At 37.3% G+C, this 18,479-nt stretch overlaps 1 protein-coding gene across 1 annotated transcript in view; it reads right to left on the bottom strand.

The window, feature by feature from the left end:
• SLIT3 (slit guidance ligand 3) overlaps positions 1-18,479 on the bottom strand; it is a 590,119-nt gene that overhangs the window by 306,567 nt on the left and 265,073 nt on the right. The window contains exon 5 of the mRNA XM_056847932.1: positions 1,766-1,837. Within this exon, the coding sequence (XP_056703910.1) occupies positions 1,766-1,837 (72 nt within the window). The remainder of the gene's footprint in view (positions 1-1,765; positions 1,838-18,479) is intronic.

Here is an 18,479-nt window from a genome sequence, read left to right as displayed (position 1 = left end):
GTGTACTTTCAAATAACTAATTGCAGATCCCCCGGCCCCTACGCCTTCTTCGATTTATGGAAGCCAAAGAAACAGCGAATCTGGGATAAATCTTGTCAAGTAGATACAGCACAGGTGCAGTCTTAATTAAACAGTTAATATGGGATACAGCTCTTCAAGCAGTCATAGCCAGTAATAGGGAATCATGGTAGAAACTTTGCTCTGGCAGACTATCTCTAGGTTTTAGAATTCAGTAAATACCAAAGAGCCTTCACTTTGGCTCACTTTAATGCATCACCTGCAGCTCTTTTAGAAGGGAGATATACACATATCCCTTACTCTCAATGTGTTTGTTGCTGCTAATAGGACGTGGCTGAAACAGTCAATCATGTGTTATTGTATTGTCCTTTGTATAGAAACATTTGGTCTTTATACATAACTCCAATCTTGACTTCAATGGACTTAAAAGGGTGTACTGTAAGCGTCTTCTAAAATATTATTTTAGCTATCTACTTCAAAGATGCACAACAAAGATTTTGACACTAAAGTCAAAATGTAGAAATACCTTTTAAAGACCAAAGGAATGGTGGCTGTTATTTTAACAGGTTCCTTAGCTTTTTTCCCCCAGCTTGAAAATTCTGGTTTCTAAACTTATCTTAATTAAAGTACATTCATTTATATGCTAAAAACAAAATTTACTGGTTACTAAAGATTTATCCCTATTGTTACGAAGTCTTGTGAAAGAAATTGAATTAATCCAAATAACAAGAGATTAACATCATGTTAATATACATAATGCTATTCAACTAAGTGTTGAAGGGACCTCTTTTAAGATACTGCTTTTGCAAAAGGAATAACAACGTGAAGGTGGAAAAACCTTAAATATGAAAAATTGTATTGCTACATAACCTTTCATGATCCAGAGACTATTTTTGTCAGGTACCAATGAGTAGACTCCGGCACTGACTTTCAAAAGTGTATACAACAGTATGTTTGTCATTTATCTGCAACAGAATAACACAGTGACTTCTCAGGGTGGGGGAAGAATGCACAGTGACATGCCTTTAGCTGTAATATGGGAAGGATAATGTTTGCCTAGTGTACGTAGATGCTCTAAGGATTACCGAGACAATGTTTGTGAATTGCTTTGAAAACGTAACTATTATGAAAATACTAATTATTTCTACTAGTTGAGTAGAAAGGGCAACTTACGATTCTTGGAACAGAATGTCAGCCCATTCCTGCGGCTGGGGGCTGAATCACCTTAAGAGGAGGCCATCCTGGCTGCCGCAGTTCACACCCCACCCCACCCCCAGGGATGGGCTGTTTGTAACCCATGTGTACCTGGCACGTACATTATGAACAGCTGAGATTTCTGCCTGACATCAAATCATGCGACTTTCCACTCTGTAATCAGAAAACCAATAACAGTCCAAAATGCTTCATGCATAAGATCCAAATGATAGCCTCTACTATGGTACAAATATAATAATTTACTATATAATAATTTGTTTCCAATTTATGAATAACAGTCTCCCTTATTCGGCTAAAGATTGGACATGCTGCACTCAATATTCCTGATGAAGGAAAATGGAATCTCCGAGAAAAATGCTTGGATGTTGAAACAGCGTGTAAGTATAATTCAAAGCTGACCATCAATCACTAGGCATGCAAACTATTTCTGTGTACTCAAAAATATAGCAAACATCTGGCTCTCAAACACAGCTAAACAGTAGCATATAAGAAATTTAATTTTACACCAAGATCTAGCATAGATGCCACTTACAGATTTTTCACATCAGTAATTCCACGAAAAGCCTTCCTTGGGATACCTTGAATCTGATTTTCACTTAAATCCCTAAAAAAGAACAAAAAAAATACACAGTCATTAAGAATAAATGGAATAAAACATCAATTGGCACACAGAAATGTTAGCAACTGCACATTAAGTACACTTGACAGAAAACACATTTACAGTTTTTTTATTTATTTTGGCAGATTTTAACAGTTCAGTTCTTTGTACAAAATGTGTTCGGCTCTTAAGACTCATCACAGGTGAGGAATGTATAGATTAAATATAGCATTAATTTTATTAATGTATGTTAAACATACATAAATGTATGTTAAACATGCATTTAAATTTAATCTAGGTACAGGTTGAGTATCCTGTAACCGGACATCCAAAAACTGGAATGATCTGAAATCCAGACGTTTTGAGCCAACACGCAGGCACTACTCACAGGCCCTCAAGTGCCTATAGACGACATGGCAAAAATGTGTGATGGGCTTGCTGAAGGACTAGAGCAGCGTGAATTCATGACAGAACAAGAAATCATGCCAGTTTATAAAATCAAAGAGAGACTTCTAAGACAAAAAACGTTGTTAATGAGGCAGATGGCTCTGGAGGAAACATTTAAAAATGCCATAATGCCTCCTCATCCCTAGAGGACCCACTTCCTCATCCCCCAACTGATGCTTCTTCTGATCTAAAAAAATAAAATACAGTGTACACAGCAACATAGGTAGAGACTGAAAGCCTGCCGTTAATAGTTTGTTTGTTGTTACTCTTGTTTAACAACTGATAAATGTATTCTGGTGAGATAGTTTGCTTTCTGATGGCTCAATGTACACAAAATTATTTAAAATATTGTTTAAAAATTACATCCAGGCTATGTGTATAAAGTGTATATAAAGCATATATAAAACATAAATGAATGTTGTGTGTAGACTTGGGTCCCATCCCCAAAATATCTCATTATGTATATGTAAAAATTCCAAAATATTCTAAAATACGGATAGGAAATATAGAACACTTCTGGTCCCAAGCATTCCGGATAAGGGATACTCAACCTGTACCACCTCTTGTGCAATCAAAGCTGGCATACACTAGGCATAGGACATTTTCTGTTGTTGTACTGTTGTAGAAACAGATATAAGAAGATGCGCCTGTCCTCACTGCTTGTCATTTCCAGCAAGCTGATTTTTAAAAAATTCTTATTCTTCCAGGCATGTTTCAAGAAAACTGTATCTGGTGATTTCAGATACGATGTCTGGTTGGTTTGTTCAGCAGTGGAATTAGCTGGGGAGGTGGTGAGCTCCCCCTCACTGGGAGTCTTCAAGCAGCAGCTGGACAAACACTTGTCAGGGATGCTTTAGGCTGAACCTGCACTGAGCAGTGGGTTGGACTAGATGGCCTGTACGGCCCCTTCCAACTCTCTGATTCTATGAATTCTAGGCCATCTAGTCCAACCCACTAGGGCCATACACTTGACTGCTTCATTCAAGACTTCTATGTAGGCCTGTCTGTGATAACTATTGCATACACAAATTGAAGATAGGAAGAAATAATCTAGCACTAACAATATAGGTTATGTTTAACACATAGTTAATTTCCATGATATATGATTCTTAGTGGTGTGGTGAACTTAGTACTGATGTTCAATGAGACATCAGTGGGTCATGTCCCATGACACAACTAGTTCCTGTCCTATAATATCACCAGGCCCTGCCACACGAGCTTCAGGGTTTGGGAAGCTGGGACCTAGCAATACTATTCAAAGGCAATTGAGCCACTAAGATAGTGCAACTCTTTCCATCTAAAAATGTAATTAAGCATTTTTAAATTCTACCAATTCATCTAGTGCTTGTTGACAAATATATTCAGATACTGCAGATAAAGGAAATAATTATTCAAATACATAGCAAAATAACACAGTTTTTATGGTGCTACTGGACTCCTGTGTAATTTTGCTACAACAGACCAACACATAAATGTTTCATGAGTATTAATCAGCTGGCATAGGAAAACTGTCGTTTCTACAAAATCATTTGACAGCAGACCGATATTAACAGTACTTTCTCCAAAGTTAGAAATCTTTGGTTCTTTGAGAGATTTACACGTTGCCCACCTTAAAGACAGATTTTTCAACTAAGGAGCATCCATCACAATGCACCCCACGAAACTGTTCCCTATTTAAATAAGTTCTGTATTGTATTGGAGACGTCCGTCAAATTGATTTTATTGAATAACAGGCACTGTGTCTCTGACTGAGAGCCCCACACAGAAAGCCCACACTGACATCCCAGGTCAAACTGTGTCACCAAGGGCTTTTCTTCTGTTTTCCATCAGGATGATGGTCCATTCAATCCCCACCCTAAATGTCCTTGTCAAATTAATTAAATTTATACTAGTCATCTAGTCTACACCAATTCCTCTCGGTAGCTTTAACTGTTCTCTCAGAGGCAGTCACACAAATGCCCATGTTGTTTTCCAAAAGGCATGTTTTCAAACACATTCCTGCTCTTGATTTCTCCTATTTATCAAACAGTGTCTAGTAAGATAACTTGATCCTCCTCATCCTCTGGTGATTTTGTTGGTTTACATTAAACTATTAAATAAATAATGCTTCGTGATGGGCCTTTGTTCTGATTCTGAGGGAAAGAACAGGGGGAAAAGCTTTCAGAGACACCGAGTCAGCATCGAAATATGGAATAGCCACAGATTGGTTTACATGAAGAGTAAAAATGGTTAGAAAAATCAAGAGTTAAGAACCACAAAATAAGCAATGAAGAGAAACGGACTTGAATCAGGTAAACATCCATACCTGAATACAACACATCTAGAAAACCAGAGTATGTCCTTGGAAATATATTCCATTTATATTGCCTCAAACAGAATACAATAGAAACTAATAATTTAAAGCTATCTTTCCCATATTATAGCATACTGAGATATTACTGCTGTCTCTTTTATCCCTGCAATCTACCTTTTTTGCAGCTAAGTAAACAGGGGGATTGCAGGAAATTAATCTCTTTTTGTTTTTAAAAAAATCTTGTAAATTGCATTAATTTTATATTCTATTGATGTACTTTGCCAGTTAACCATACAGCCTCTACAAATCTTCAGGATTGTCTATTGATTTCATAAATACTTTGCATGGTATGACAAACTGACAGCTTTAAAGGTATTGACGAAGCACTGTAGAACTTCTATGGCAAAGTGCATTTAGGTAGCTGCCCAATTCACTGCCCAGTTGTGTAGGCTTTGAAATGCATAGATTGCTTGATATTATTAATTCAAATTAAAGATTCTTCAAGAGTATCACCCCATTCCTGACTTCTGAGGACGAAAGTCCTCAGCAGGCCAAGAAGGGGCTGTGCTGGCATTGGGGCCCCCGTGCCAATGCCTGGGCTACTTACGCTGCTGTGAGTGGCCCCAACGCTGTCGAGGAAGCCCAGAGTCGACACCAGTCTCCCGGAGTCAACACCGCCCTGGGAAGCCAGCTGGGCCTTCCACCAGCATCCCTCCAGTGTAAAGGCCCACGCTGGCATTCCAGGGGCATGGCAGCATGCTGGGGAGGGCGGCTCCCTGTAGGCAGCTCCCTGTCCCCATTCGGCCCCAGACATCGGCACCGAGAATGGAGCGGCTGCGACTGCTATTTAGCATTTTGCCCCATTTAAACTTTAATAAAGCCTCCAAAAGGCTTTTTTAAAGTATTCAGCTGCCAGGAAATGGGTTAGGAGATGCGGCAGTGGCACCTCATCCACACAATCCCCAGACACTGACAGCTCAGGAATGGGCTTATAATATATAAGTCAGATAAGTATCTGTAAGTCAGATACTGGCAGATCGATCCAATACCATAAACACTAGAAATAATTTAAGTTTTAATTAGCCATGCTCATGTTTGTTTTCTGACTTTTCTAGCAAGTTGCTTTTCAGACAAAGAAATGTTGAGGCTTACTTAAAAGTTCCTGAAAAGAATATATTATAAGTAGCAATTAATAGTGCTTTCAATTAGTAAAAATGAATCATGGATCACTTCGATAACAATCCAAAAAAATACTGCCAAAAAAGAAGGGAGTACAAAAATATATATATTTTAAATCAAGTCAAACCATTATGCTAAAGGACTGCTTCCCATAGTCTCTTGCCTGGCTGTAACTTTGATAGAATGAAACAAGGACCGGTACACAGATTTGTGCATGCACATCACATGCATACAAAAAAGACCAAAATTTCATGCTTTAAAAATATCAGAGTATTTTAGTCAAGGGGCTGTTGTATAATTCTGTATACAACTGTAAAAGCCATGTTATCACACATTTTCTACAGGCACCTCTTTGTGTGTTGGGTAACATGAGATGGAAATATAAATTCCTCTTGGAACTGCCTCTGCACCGTGCTTAACAACACTTATGAGTTATCTTTCAAAGCAGACACGTACATTGCTTCTGTGAGTTTCCTCAACTATATGATGACATCATAACCAACTGCATCAAGGTTATTCACAAATGCTTTCCTTCCCTCATTTTTAAAATACTTGCTCTAGCATTTCGGTCGTGAGAGCTCTAATATTTTAACCCACTTGGTCTGGTAGAGAAGCAACGATTTTTCAAATTGTGGGTGCATCAGGAGCTAAATTGATTACTAACAGTAAAATATAAAAAACAGGAGCTAACAATTTCCTGAAACTGACTTTCTGTCAAGGCTGTTAGGAAAAGAATACCCATCCATAGCAACTATCTGTTTGTTCGAGTATCTCAAGTTGAAAACAACTCTTGATACACATATCCTAAATATCATATACAAGTTGAGTATCCCTTATCTGGACATCTGATATCCAGACTGATGAGAGCCGGCATGCAGACTTTTTGAGCCGGCATGCAGACATCTTTCACAGGCCCTCAGCAGTGCTGTTGATGTTTCAATGTACACAAAATTATTAAAAAATATTTACATTCAGGCTGTGTATATGAAGTATATATAAAACATAAATGAATTTCGTGTTTAGACATGATATCTCATTATGTATATGCAAAAATTCCAAAATATTCCAAAATACGGACCACTGCTGGTCCCAAGCAATCTGGATAAGGGATGCTCAACCTGCACCAGCAACTAAATTCCCCTTTTAAAAATAAAGGACAAAGTATTCTGTGGAGAAATGTAAGCTCTCTTAAATGTAAAGTTTCAGGATAAATCACCTGTTTCGTTACAGAAATGAATCAGTTGAATACAATGAGAAAACACAATTATCACATCAACATTGACTTGTCTTCACTGCTCATATATTACAAAAATTAATGCTCAAGAAAGATTTGAATAATGGCTGGCATTCCTATTTGCAAAGAGAGGGTGACCATTCATTTCTTATACCAGTATGGTTTGGGATAAATTGTGGTCTTCCCTCGGGGCACAATGTAAAACACCCACCATATCTTCTAGAAGCAATGCACCTTTTTCTTCTCCTATCCCTCTCTTTTCCTTGATTAACATCATGCATACCTAACAAAGAGTTCTGCGAAATTTGAAAGATTGTAGTTTTCAACTGGGCATAATAAATGTATCATGATACTGTTTTATGGTTAATGCAAATTATCCTTCCTAGAAACACCAAACCAATCCACACATTCACTTGACTATATACTGGTTTTGTACATTTGACTAGTGGCCTCACAGAAATTCTTTTTAGGCATGCACAGAATTGTGAAAGAGTAGCTTTAAGAATTATTTATACAATAATACCTTGGTATACAGGGCGCCTGAACAATAATATCCTCCAGATCACTAAAAAGTCATTGATTATAGATTTTATTTATATTTGTTTACTTTGTTGCAAATAAATACAACCTTTGGTGATCACAACAAAAGATAAATCCCCCATCTCATTTTCAACATACCAGGCTTAATTTAATGAAGATCAGTTGAGGTTTTTCCATAGGGTACAGTCTTAATATAATTAACGGGAGGGATTTGGTTGTGGTTTTGGTGCAAGGATAGCAAACTTACTGTAACCAGGGACTGTTGGAAGCAACTTGAGTCTACAAATAACTTTTTAAAATGACATTGCACTTGTCAGAGATCAAGGATACATTTTTAAATGTATATTTGGGGGTCAACATCTGGCACTTAAAAAGTCTTAAGAAGAACAGAGAACTCAGATACTAATAATGGGTCACACCTACGATCCAGTAATTCTAAAACACAAATGTGCTTGATCTTTCCATAAACTATTCCCATCAGGGACAGATGATACAATATCTCACAATTTGCCCACCAACTCTCTCACACAACATACAGGCCAAACAACAAAATTATCCAGCACCTATCCTCTGTAATAATCTGTACAGCATTAAACCAATACATTAAAGAACACTTTCATTCAATAGATCAGACTCTGCCTCTGAATCCATTTTGGACAGTGTAGTTGAAGAAAAAAAAATGTTCAAAATTTGAATACATTGCCAGGATGAACAAAGGATGAAATCAAATTATTTTATTTCAGTGTAATTGTATGTCTTCAACAATCTGCCTTATATGGGTTTCAAACATATTAAAAGCAAGAAAAATTATTCCCCCCCACTCATGTTCAATTCTACCATGTTCACCAAATGCTACCATCTTTCTGTACACTGATTTGATTTCTATGAGCTTTAGCACAAAGTCACTACATAAAGTTATGATAGTAACCATGCCAAGCAACTGCTAGAACAGAACACGGGGATTATTTCTGACACCTTGTGTCACAGTGCCCTGTTTTCAACCATAATAAACAGCACTGATTAAAACTTAATGAAATGTCTTAATTAGGATCTTAAGACCCTCTACATACACTGTCAACTGCTTTTAACATCTTTCCTCCCAGGCACATTTTTTTTTTAAGTTTGGGGAAGCAAGACCTGGAAATACATCATTAGTTATAGTCTATTTAACAGTGTCTGCAACAATGATGAAGAAACAGAGACTATATACCAAAAGGAAAAAAAAATATATGAAATACCTTATTGAGTATGTGAAAGCAAGTCTTGAGGGATATTTGGCCCTACTGCATGCCACAAAGATTTTACAATGTGGTTAGTGCCAGACCTGCCACTTAATGGTGTTCCACTGTGGGGGGAAAAGTGTGGGTGTGTTCTTACTATTTAAAAGCATTAAAGTTTCTGACATTTCAAGGTTTTATTTCCAGAGAAGACAAGGACAGAACTCTGATTAATCAGCAAATGTCTTGGCTCAGCACTCTGCAAGAATATTTATTTACATAATAGCACTTCCAAAAATTAACTCGACATTCTTCTGAGTCGCCATCAAACATGTTATTGGATTGCAGATTGACAATGTCAGGCTCATATAATTAACTTAAGTATAAACCAGAAATTGATGGCAGGCAGGGAGGGGAGAGAAGGAGACCACATGCTTAATAGGCTCATAGGAAAGTTCATATGTTCCTTTTTTTGTTTGCACACTACAAGGAACCACATGAGGGACTTGAAGTGGTCCCAAGGCAATTAACTGTGTTATCACCTCTGGAAGAGAAGAAATAATACCTCTGGCATTTATCTGTCGCAAGTCTATTTTCCATTTAAAAGAATGGGAAAAAAATTATTCTTGTTGGCTAGCATGTGTTGATTTAATGTAAGCACATGTATGAATCCTTGAAGTCTGAAGTAGAAAGTGGTTCATTGCCAATATTCAAAGGCCTTGAAGAGCTAATCATGCAAAGATATTTCCATCAACGGCTTAATGTGGGTGGTTCACTTTAGTAAAGCCTTTTATGTAAAACCAATTGCCAATATATCTGCATACATTCAGCAGCACTTCATCATAGAAAAACTCTCAACAGATCAAAGCAGATGAACCCACATTCGCAACTTTGCTCTGAACTGTTGCAGCAGACGGTGACCATTATCTGTTCTGTTTTTTCCTCAGACTGAATGTGTAAGGTGAATTTCAAAGGAAGACTTAAGCAATAACCATGCAATCCTGAAGGGGGGAGGTGGAGCTGTACAGGGGCCAGCGTGACCCCAGCGCTGGTGTCTGTGCCACTTGCACCGTGCAAAGTGGCACGGACACCGGACAGGGCAACTTTATTCTGCATCCGGGGTTGGGGCGTGCAGCAGTGTGAACCTCCTGTGCTGGTGCTGCCTCCCCAGCAGCGTTCTCCCAGTGTAAGTGGCTGCACTGGCATCCAGGGGGCATTTGGGGGTGTTCCTGGGGGCAGAGCTGATTTTAGGCAGCTTCCAAAGCACTTTCGCCTTCAGGAACACACAATTTGCAGGCATAGAGTCACACCTGTAAAATAGGTAGGGTAGCCCCAAGAAACTCAATAGTGAAGTTTGCAAACTATGTCTGTGGTGTTTGGGATGATGTCTGAATCGATAAACCATAATCATAGTTGTTACTCTGACTCTGGAAGATACTATACCTAGGGATGGGTGTCCGGAGGTGCCATGGTGGTGCCTGGGCCACCGTGTCCCTGGCCACCAATAGGTTAGGAAAGGACAGCTAGTACCAGGCCTAACCATCACAGCGTTGCCAGGTCCCTCTTTGTGACCAGCAGGAGATTTGGGGGGCGGAGCCTGAAGAGGGCAGGGTTTGAGGAGGGGAGGGACTTCAATGCCATAGAGTTCGATTGCCAAAGCAGCCATTTTTCTCCAGGTGATCTGATCTCTGTCGGCTGGAGATCAGTTGAATTAACAGGAAATCTCCTGCTACTACCTGGCAGTTGGCAACCCTACCTAACCTGGAGGTTGGCAGTCCTACTTCAGAGTAATTAGAAAATAAGAAAACAGTCACGCACAAACTACTAATGAATTGCACAAAACTGTTGGAAAAAATAAGCAGGAAAAAGAAATTCGGATTCCCTATTCAAAGAAAACAAACCTTTAATAATACACTATTAATGACCTGGTAGTTAAACTGGAAGTAAAATAGCCAAACTAAATGCACAATTCAACAATTCCAGGATGAAATGCTAAAGTAATTATTCAACAAGGAAGACTTGCTATATGTTTTTCCCCCAGCTGGTTTTAGCATGCCGAGAATGCTAGCCTGTTATACGCAGCTCTCATTTCTTCATCACACACATAGAGTTACATATCAACTGCAAAATAATAACAAACACTCTTGCAAGAAAGGTATTAAATTTCATGGTGGAGTATGCTTGTGTGTATGGGTTTTCAAATCTTTTTATTATTAAAAGTTAGCATATTCAAATAAAACGACATCTGAAACATCAATAAACTGGAACTTTACGTTATTTTTTAACTGACTTTATACATTATATAGGAACAGCATATTTGCATCATTCTCAGGTAACTGTGTTTTGAAGTTCTTACAAGGTTTGTATGAATTCGTGGAAGACCACCATCATACGGTTTTCCCCAATGCAATATTTATTTTAAATCTTTTGGATACCAGGCATCTAGAATAACGTGCTAGAATAAATAGTTAAGAAAGGTGTTAAAGATATAGAACAGAACAAGGATGTCACTGAATAAGTAAGCTCCCATACATAATGTAGTGGACTTTTGCAAATCTGCACTTAAAAATGCACTCATCTTCAAAATGCAAGAATAAAATTTCCAAGCACATAGCTAATGTTCAAATGGCAGAATATATTGATTCTCTGCCCATCTCCAAGTATCTTAAGTTTACCCAGAAGACTATTTTATTTAATTAAGTTGGTGCTTTATTAATATATATATATTCCTCTATTGATCATAAGAGAAGCTGACGCATGTTTGAGTCAGGCATACATCAGATCCATTTAATGGACCTCCACTTAGGAAAGTGGTTGGCTCTAAATCAAGGTAAATGGGAGCAAGTGCTCCTTTGGGACGACAGGGCTTAGCTGAATCTATAACATTTTTACAGGGCTTTTTTCCCTTTCAAAGCAGAAAGCATATGGAAATTAGATATGAAAATGGTCTCTCCTTGCACGTTTCAATTAAACATGTCAATACCTTAATTAAATTGCTTAACTTAATGAGATTTATACCAATGAGTGTGTTTTATACTTATAATAGCTTTTTTGGCTGCTTTTCAAAATGTCAAATAAATCGTAAGAACTGGGATTAAAAAGCAGAAATTGACATTCTGAACTAAAGCCAGTAATTCTTCTAGACTCATTTTTCTCTCCATTCATGTGATTTTTGAAAATTAATGAACCTTGTAATAACTTTGCTTTTTAAAAATGTAATTTCCTCTTCCAGTTCATCTTTATCATCTGTTCCTGTAACACCATTGTTATAAAGTACCCTTTGACCTGTATGACTATATGCTTTCCCCTGCTCCCACAATCCAGTATCTCTTGTGAGTACCAATTTCCTGAAGAAACCTCTCATGCACAATATCATTCAGAACATCAGTGGCCAAATTTCAAAATAACCTTGAAAAGGCATGTAAAAATGGGGTGGGTGGGGGGAAGATTCCCTTTATTTTTCATCTCAGTCTTCTAACATTCTAGAATTTGAACCTAGTAGCTGTAGAATCAGGGGTATGGGAAGGAGATAATTGATATCTAATATTTATTGGAAGATTAGTTTCCAATAAAAAGGAAAAAATAGTTACTGCAGGTGTTTACAATTAATGAGAGTTCAATTAATTAATTCAATATGAAAATAATGCACATTAAGAATTGGTTTATGCACCATGTCTCATTTGATAACTATCCAAATATCATAGGTTTCTATAACAGATTTTTTTTCATAATGCTCAATTCATACCAGAGGTTATGTAATATAACATAGCGTGTATCATCTGGTGAAGCGATCAGAGAAGTTAAATAGTAAATGGCTTCTGCATATTAGCTGTCTTGTGTCCACATTCTTTTGGTGTTGAAAGACAACGGAAATATTGTGTTTTCTTCCTATTGGGATTTTATTTTCACTTTATAAAGCTGCCTGGAAGCATTTGAAGAGGGGAGGAGAAAAACTAAGTGTCTGTATTGTTTTTAATTCAGCTGGTATGAACACCCACTCTTGTCCCAAGCATGCACACACTCACTAGCCGTTTGCTCATGTAGGGAGCAGGATATTCACGAAGAAATACAATGAGAAACAGTTGCAGCAGCTTCGTGAGTTGCTCTGCGGCCCCCTCTACATTGCCAATCAACACAACCAAGGAGAAATCACTTCTCCAAGCCTGACCCGATCAAAGCACAAGGAAATAGGAGAGGATAAGGGCAAATTTTTCTCTCTCTTAGGCAGTGCCTGAGCATCCACGCTGGCCTAGATGGCAATTCGGTCACTCTGGTACCAGCCAGCAGCAACTACAACAAATATGTTGATGGCTCTTTTCATTGCTACATTTATAAAATGTTTTTCTTGACCCTCAAAGTTATGATGTTCTTATAACCCATCCAATAGCAACGGTATTGGGAGCAGTTGTTAAACACAACTTCATGCTAGCAAAAGAAATCACGGTTATTTGTTTACTACCATTATTGTTGACTTGAAATAAGCTGTCCATTGTAAAAAAAACAAAAAAAAAAACACCAAAACCCCCACTCCTAATCCTACCATTTCATTTTTCTCTCCTTTTGTCGGACCGCTAAGTTAATTTCTCTAACAGAACACTAGAAAGCGCTCCTCCTTGACAGTGAAAGACGTATTTCTCAGAGGAAATTAGTTAGCCATATTAGTTCATTGATGAACGGATAGTTGCAATATCGTGGGGCAAAGGAATTGTTCGGGATGAATTTATTTTTCAGCAGAGGAGGCAATCTGAACACATTAAGCCTACAAAAAAAACAAAAAACCAAAAGACCTGCCTCCTATTACAGTAGCAGTTTATTTTGGTAGCATAATTGTTTATAGCTAAACTATAACTATATAACTAAAATATGGGGCAGAACGATCATAGATCATAGGTCTTTTCTGTTCAGAGGCTTCAAGAAATGGGTTACAGAGCAAATGCTATTTGCACAGTTTTTCCTCCTCAGATTTTGCTTAATTAAATGTTTTAAGTTCATATAAGGCAAACCACAGTTTCAACAGATATGAGAAACTCTTTCATCTTCATTTTGAGCTGTGATCCAGAATGAAAGAGAGATGGTTTACTCTCAGGGCAAGATCATAAAAGTAAGTATTATTCTTTAAATGTGGTGTATGCTTCTGTTAATCCACACACACACAAAACTTATAAATTCTCCAGTATATTTAGATAATACTTCATTGTGTATTTTCTTGTTACCTGTGTGTCTTTACTGTGTGCTAGCAATTATCTTGGACAAAGTGGAATAGGAGGTGAATAATTGTATTAAAAATATTTAGAATGGAGACATGCCAATAGTTTCTATATAATTTCCCCCCGAAAATATAAATTCAGTATTCATTTAATAAAGACCCATATCTACATATACCGTTACACAAAGAGAGAATAAAGAAACACAAAAAGTTGGTTATTTTATTCACTAATGTGGCATTTGTATGTCCTAATTTGACAGCTTGTTCTTTGCTGTGTTGCTTCCATAAAATATGCTTGGGACCAAAGGTTACAAGATTGTGTAAATCTGATTGAAATTAGGCACTTGTTCATGAATAACTATATTTAGGACTACACTGTAAATCTAGTTATGTATTAGGTTTGTGGACTGGGTGCATTTCCATTCATACTGGCATTCAAGAAAATGATCTTCTAGACTTATGATCATAACACTGAAGAGCATAGGTAACTGTCAGTCATTTTTATTTATTTAAAACCAGTGGTTGTCTCAGATCGCTATAAGACTATTTGGTCCTTGCCTATTTTCTCTGCTACAGAAAATAGAAAACTTTAATGATGCCCAATTTAAAATTCACCAAGTTGTACATAGTCCACAGGAATTTAGAATGACTATTAATAATATACAGTATTTCAAAAATCTGGCTTTGGGAGTACCATGTACAATATAACGTATGGTATCTTCAGCTTCCCATTGACTACAGATACAAAGACATCCATTGATGGTATGTATGAAACGAAGTGAAACTTTCTGAAATGGGTGAAATGTTAAATCTTTTCGATATTTATTTAGAACATTTTTATGCCACCCTTCCAGGAAACTTGTATGTTTGCTGGATGTGATCTTTTTAAATATACACATACCATTTAGAGAAGTGGGAGTACTGGCTAATAAGCCGGTATAAGAGTCCATGATGTAAACTTTGTCTATTTTCCTTAAGAGCACAGATTTTAAGTTATGCCTTCCATCATCATCATCATCATCACCACCACCACCATCATTTATAGTGCACTTTTATTCCTGAGACCCAAGGCAGATTACAAATATAAGAACTATTATCAATCAGCAAGTGCATTACATAGTAGGATAAAAAAAGATCAAAACATTTGAATCTAACAGCAAAGATTCTAATAAAACAGAATAATAAAATGTGGCCAGGCACATGTGACTACTCAGTCACTCAATGAGCAGAGTATAAATATGATAAAACAATTCAGTCTAACAATGAAGATTTATTAATAAAAACAAAATAATGCATTGGTGTTATGTTTGGAGGACATTATTTTAAGGGCAGTTAGGCGTTTCTTTCCAAGACAACATTTGAAACTAGATACTTGAAACTTGCTTAACTATTCAGGTGGCTGTAGATAGATCCCTCACTGAACATGACATCTTTTGCTTCAATATATAATTAGCTATTAAATGGTCCCTTTTGCAAATTATTCCAAATGCTTTACGCAGATTTCTTCCTCCTGTTTGAATAACTGACAGAAGGGCTTATATGATCTGCATTAACACTGGGAGGATCTTATCATTAGGAATAGATCAAAATAATACTCTGGATGCCTCGATGGTTTTATATACAAATTACACAAAAGTGAAGCTAATAGGTTCTTTGATGAACACAAAAAGTAGTTCACCATCTTCCTACAAATCTGCTTCCTGTAGACTGCACTCAGAATTCCTGTTTTAGTTGCTGTACATAGAGCAGATCAAATAGCTCTAAAACTTTCAAGAATTTGTTTAATCTCACTGATTTAAGGAGAAATTTTTTTGACCAGCTAGCTGGTCAATAAACATTGATTCCTCATAATTAGTAGGGGACTGGACTCAAGGAATTAATTCAGTTATATGTTTTCTGTCTTCAAGATTCTACAGTGAATAAAATTCAAAGCTTTAAAAAAATTATCCATTACCTTATATTTTTCAAAATCATGTAATTTATGATCTAAGGATGGATCCTGCAGAGGATTTCCACTCACAGAAGGGGGAGTAATTTTTGCATATTCCTCCTCCTGCTGCAGACCTCCAACTGCCCCCTCGTGCTGTTCCTAGGTGTTGCCTGGGCCCAGGAGCATTTACGGGGCATTATGGACTGCATCAGGATGGGGAAGAAGTCACATTCCACTGACAGAAGAATTTCACATCATGTCAGCAGACATGTGCAGCATAATCAAAGCCCAAGTGTCTAAAGTAGGTATCAAATATTTTCAAAGATCATCAGATACCTTGCAGAACACTATTATTTATTTATTAAAACACCTTTCCACCCAAATAGTGTCCCCACGGTGGCGAACATCAAAACATTTCAACCTTAAAACAGCACTTAATATATATATATATATAAAATTATTCAACAAAAACATATAAACACACAACACCAAAACCAGGGAGGAAGGCCAATAGTTATTGGGGGTATAACAAACAAACAAACAAAGTCTTCTCCCGCTGGGGCAAGACAAATATAGAGGAAGGCAGAAGAATCTCCCTGGGGGGGGGGGGGGAGTTCCAAACACCTGACCATCATCTTCCAAAAAAGTATATCAATATTATGCTCATGTTAATGCATAATATTCTATATGTTAATGACACCTAAAGTACAACACTGCTCTCTCAGAATCATTAGAGTTAGAACCATAAATAAGTTAATGAGAAGCCTGTCTCAAATCTACATACAACTGCTTTACATATAAAAACTGTCATTTTCCTTCTTGTTATCTCCATATTGCTGCAATATGAAACTATCATTGAAATATTTCTTAGTATATAACCTCTACTCACAGAGCCCCGTGGCACAGAGTGGTAAGCTGCAGTACTGCAGTCCAAGCTCTGCTCACAACCTGAGTTTGATCCCAACGGAAGTTGGTTTCAGGTAGCCGGCTCAAGGTTGACTCAGCCTTCCATCCTTCCGAGGTCGGTAAAATGAGTACCCAGCTTGCTGGGGGTAAAGGGAAGATGACTGGGGAAGGCACTTGCAAACCACCCCATAAACAAAGTCTGCCTAGGAAACGTCTGGATGTGACATCACCCCATGGGTCAGGAATGACCTGGTGCTTGCACAAGGGACTTTTACCTTTACCTTTACCTTTAACCTCTACTCACAAAAATTGCCTGTTTCAATCAAGTTGCAGTAAGTGTGGATTGAGGAGGCATTTCATTGAAAGATAAATATTATTTCCCTGCAAGGACATCTTATTGACCATCCCCAAAGGGAACACCATTTTAACTTAAGGAAATCTGTTAAGTCTAATTCTTGTTTGTGTCCTTGATATAGTAGACAGAGTTCCACTTGAAAGGGGATATACTTACTGAAAATTGTTTGTTCCCTTAAACCACCAGTTTCACATCAAGCTTTTATTACTTATTGTTTTTACCAAAAAAAAAAAAAAAATCTTCTACCTCACAAGAAAAAACAGCTTGTCTTCTCTTAAAAATATTTAAGCAATGGACTTCCACATCCCAATTTGCTATGAGTTCTGAAATTACAACGCCATTTATGCTTCAAAGTTACGATCCAAAAGGCTGAATCTTCCAAAAGTGTAACTGCAAACTTTACAAGATGCCACAGTAAAGCCCATAGAGTTACATGGAAACCATTTCACACTTTTTATACAAGCTGAAGTAACTTTATTTATGAATACCACTATTAATTACAAATAACGTTACATATTTTTGTTAATGATTTGTGTGTGTGTGTGCACACGTTGGCAGTAACCATGTCCATCCAAGAACTTTAATCTGTTAGAATGATAGTGGTGAAATGTTATGGTTACCTCTTGGGGTTTTTTTATGACACCGATTAATTTAAAATTTGATACTCAAATTCTATGTTTGTGCCCCTCCAAGTCCATCGCAGAAATGATCCCCTATTGAGGTCCATGTTCCTCTAGTGCTAGGCACTTTTCATCTCTTTGAAAGACATTAATTTTGCATGAGCGGAAGTGCCTAATGCCAGAAGAATGTACTCTGCAGCAGAGGAGCACTTCTGCACTGGAAAAGGGCACTGAGCAAACAAAAAGAAGGTGTATATCCAGTCCTTAGAGTGTAGATGACATTTATTTTATTAGCATACTAAACTTATAAGTCAAATTTGAATTAAAAGTTTAAACATGATTTGCTAATCATGACTGCTAGTTTTGCAGGCTTGCACCCTCCCCCTATTCTTGAAGCTTCATATACTGTTTATACTGCCGAATCCTGACAAAGCCAACTGTGCTCTCAGGACTAGTTAAAAGAAAATTATGACCATCTTCTGGATGACAGGTGTGAAAGTCTTTGTATATGGTCAAAAATAAAGTAACCCAGCATTTCCCAAGCATTTTATTTCCATCATTTCATGCTCAGCATGTTAATAAAATGCTGGATAACATAAAATCTACCGATGTTGCATAGGTAAATCAAGGTTATGACTCAGGATGGTAGTGAAGAATAAGAGCATTCACACATGTCCTTTCAATGTCTTGTTTTAGTATAGAATAAGGGAAAAAAATCTCT

Source organism: Euleptes europaea, chromosome 1 (genome assembly GCF_029931775.1).
Source record: "Euleptes europaea isolate rEulEur1 chromosome 1, rEulEur1.hap1, whole genome shotgun sequence".
Lineage (NCBI taxonomy): Eukaryota > Metazoa > Chordata > Lepidosauria > Squamata > Sphaerodactylidae > Euleptes > Euleptes europaea.
The sequence above is the reverse complement of the archived record's forward strand: the minus strand, read 5'-3'. Positions and strand labels throughout refer to the sequence as shown.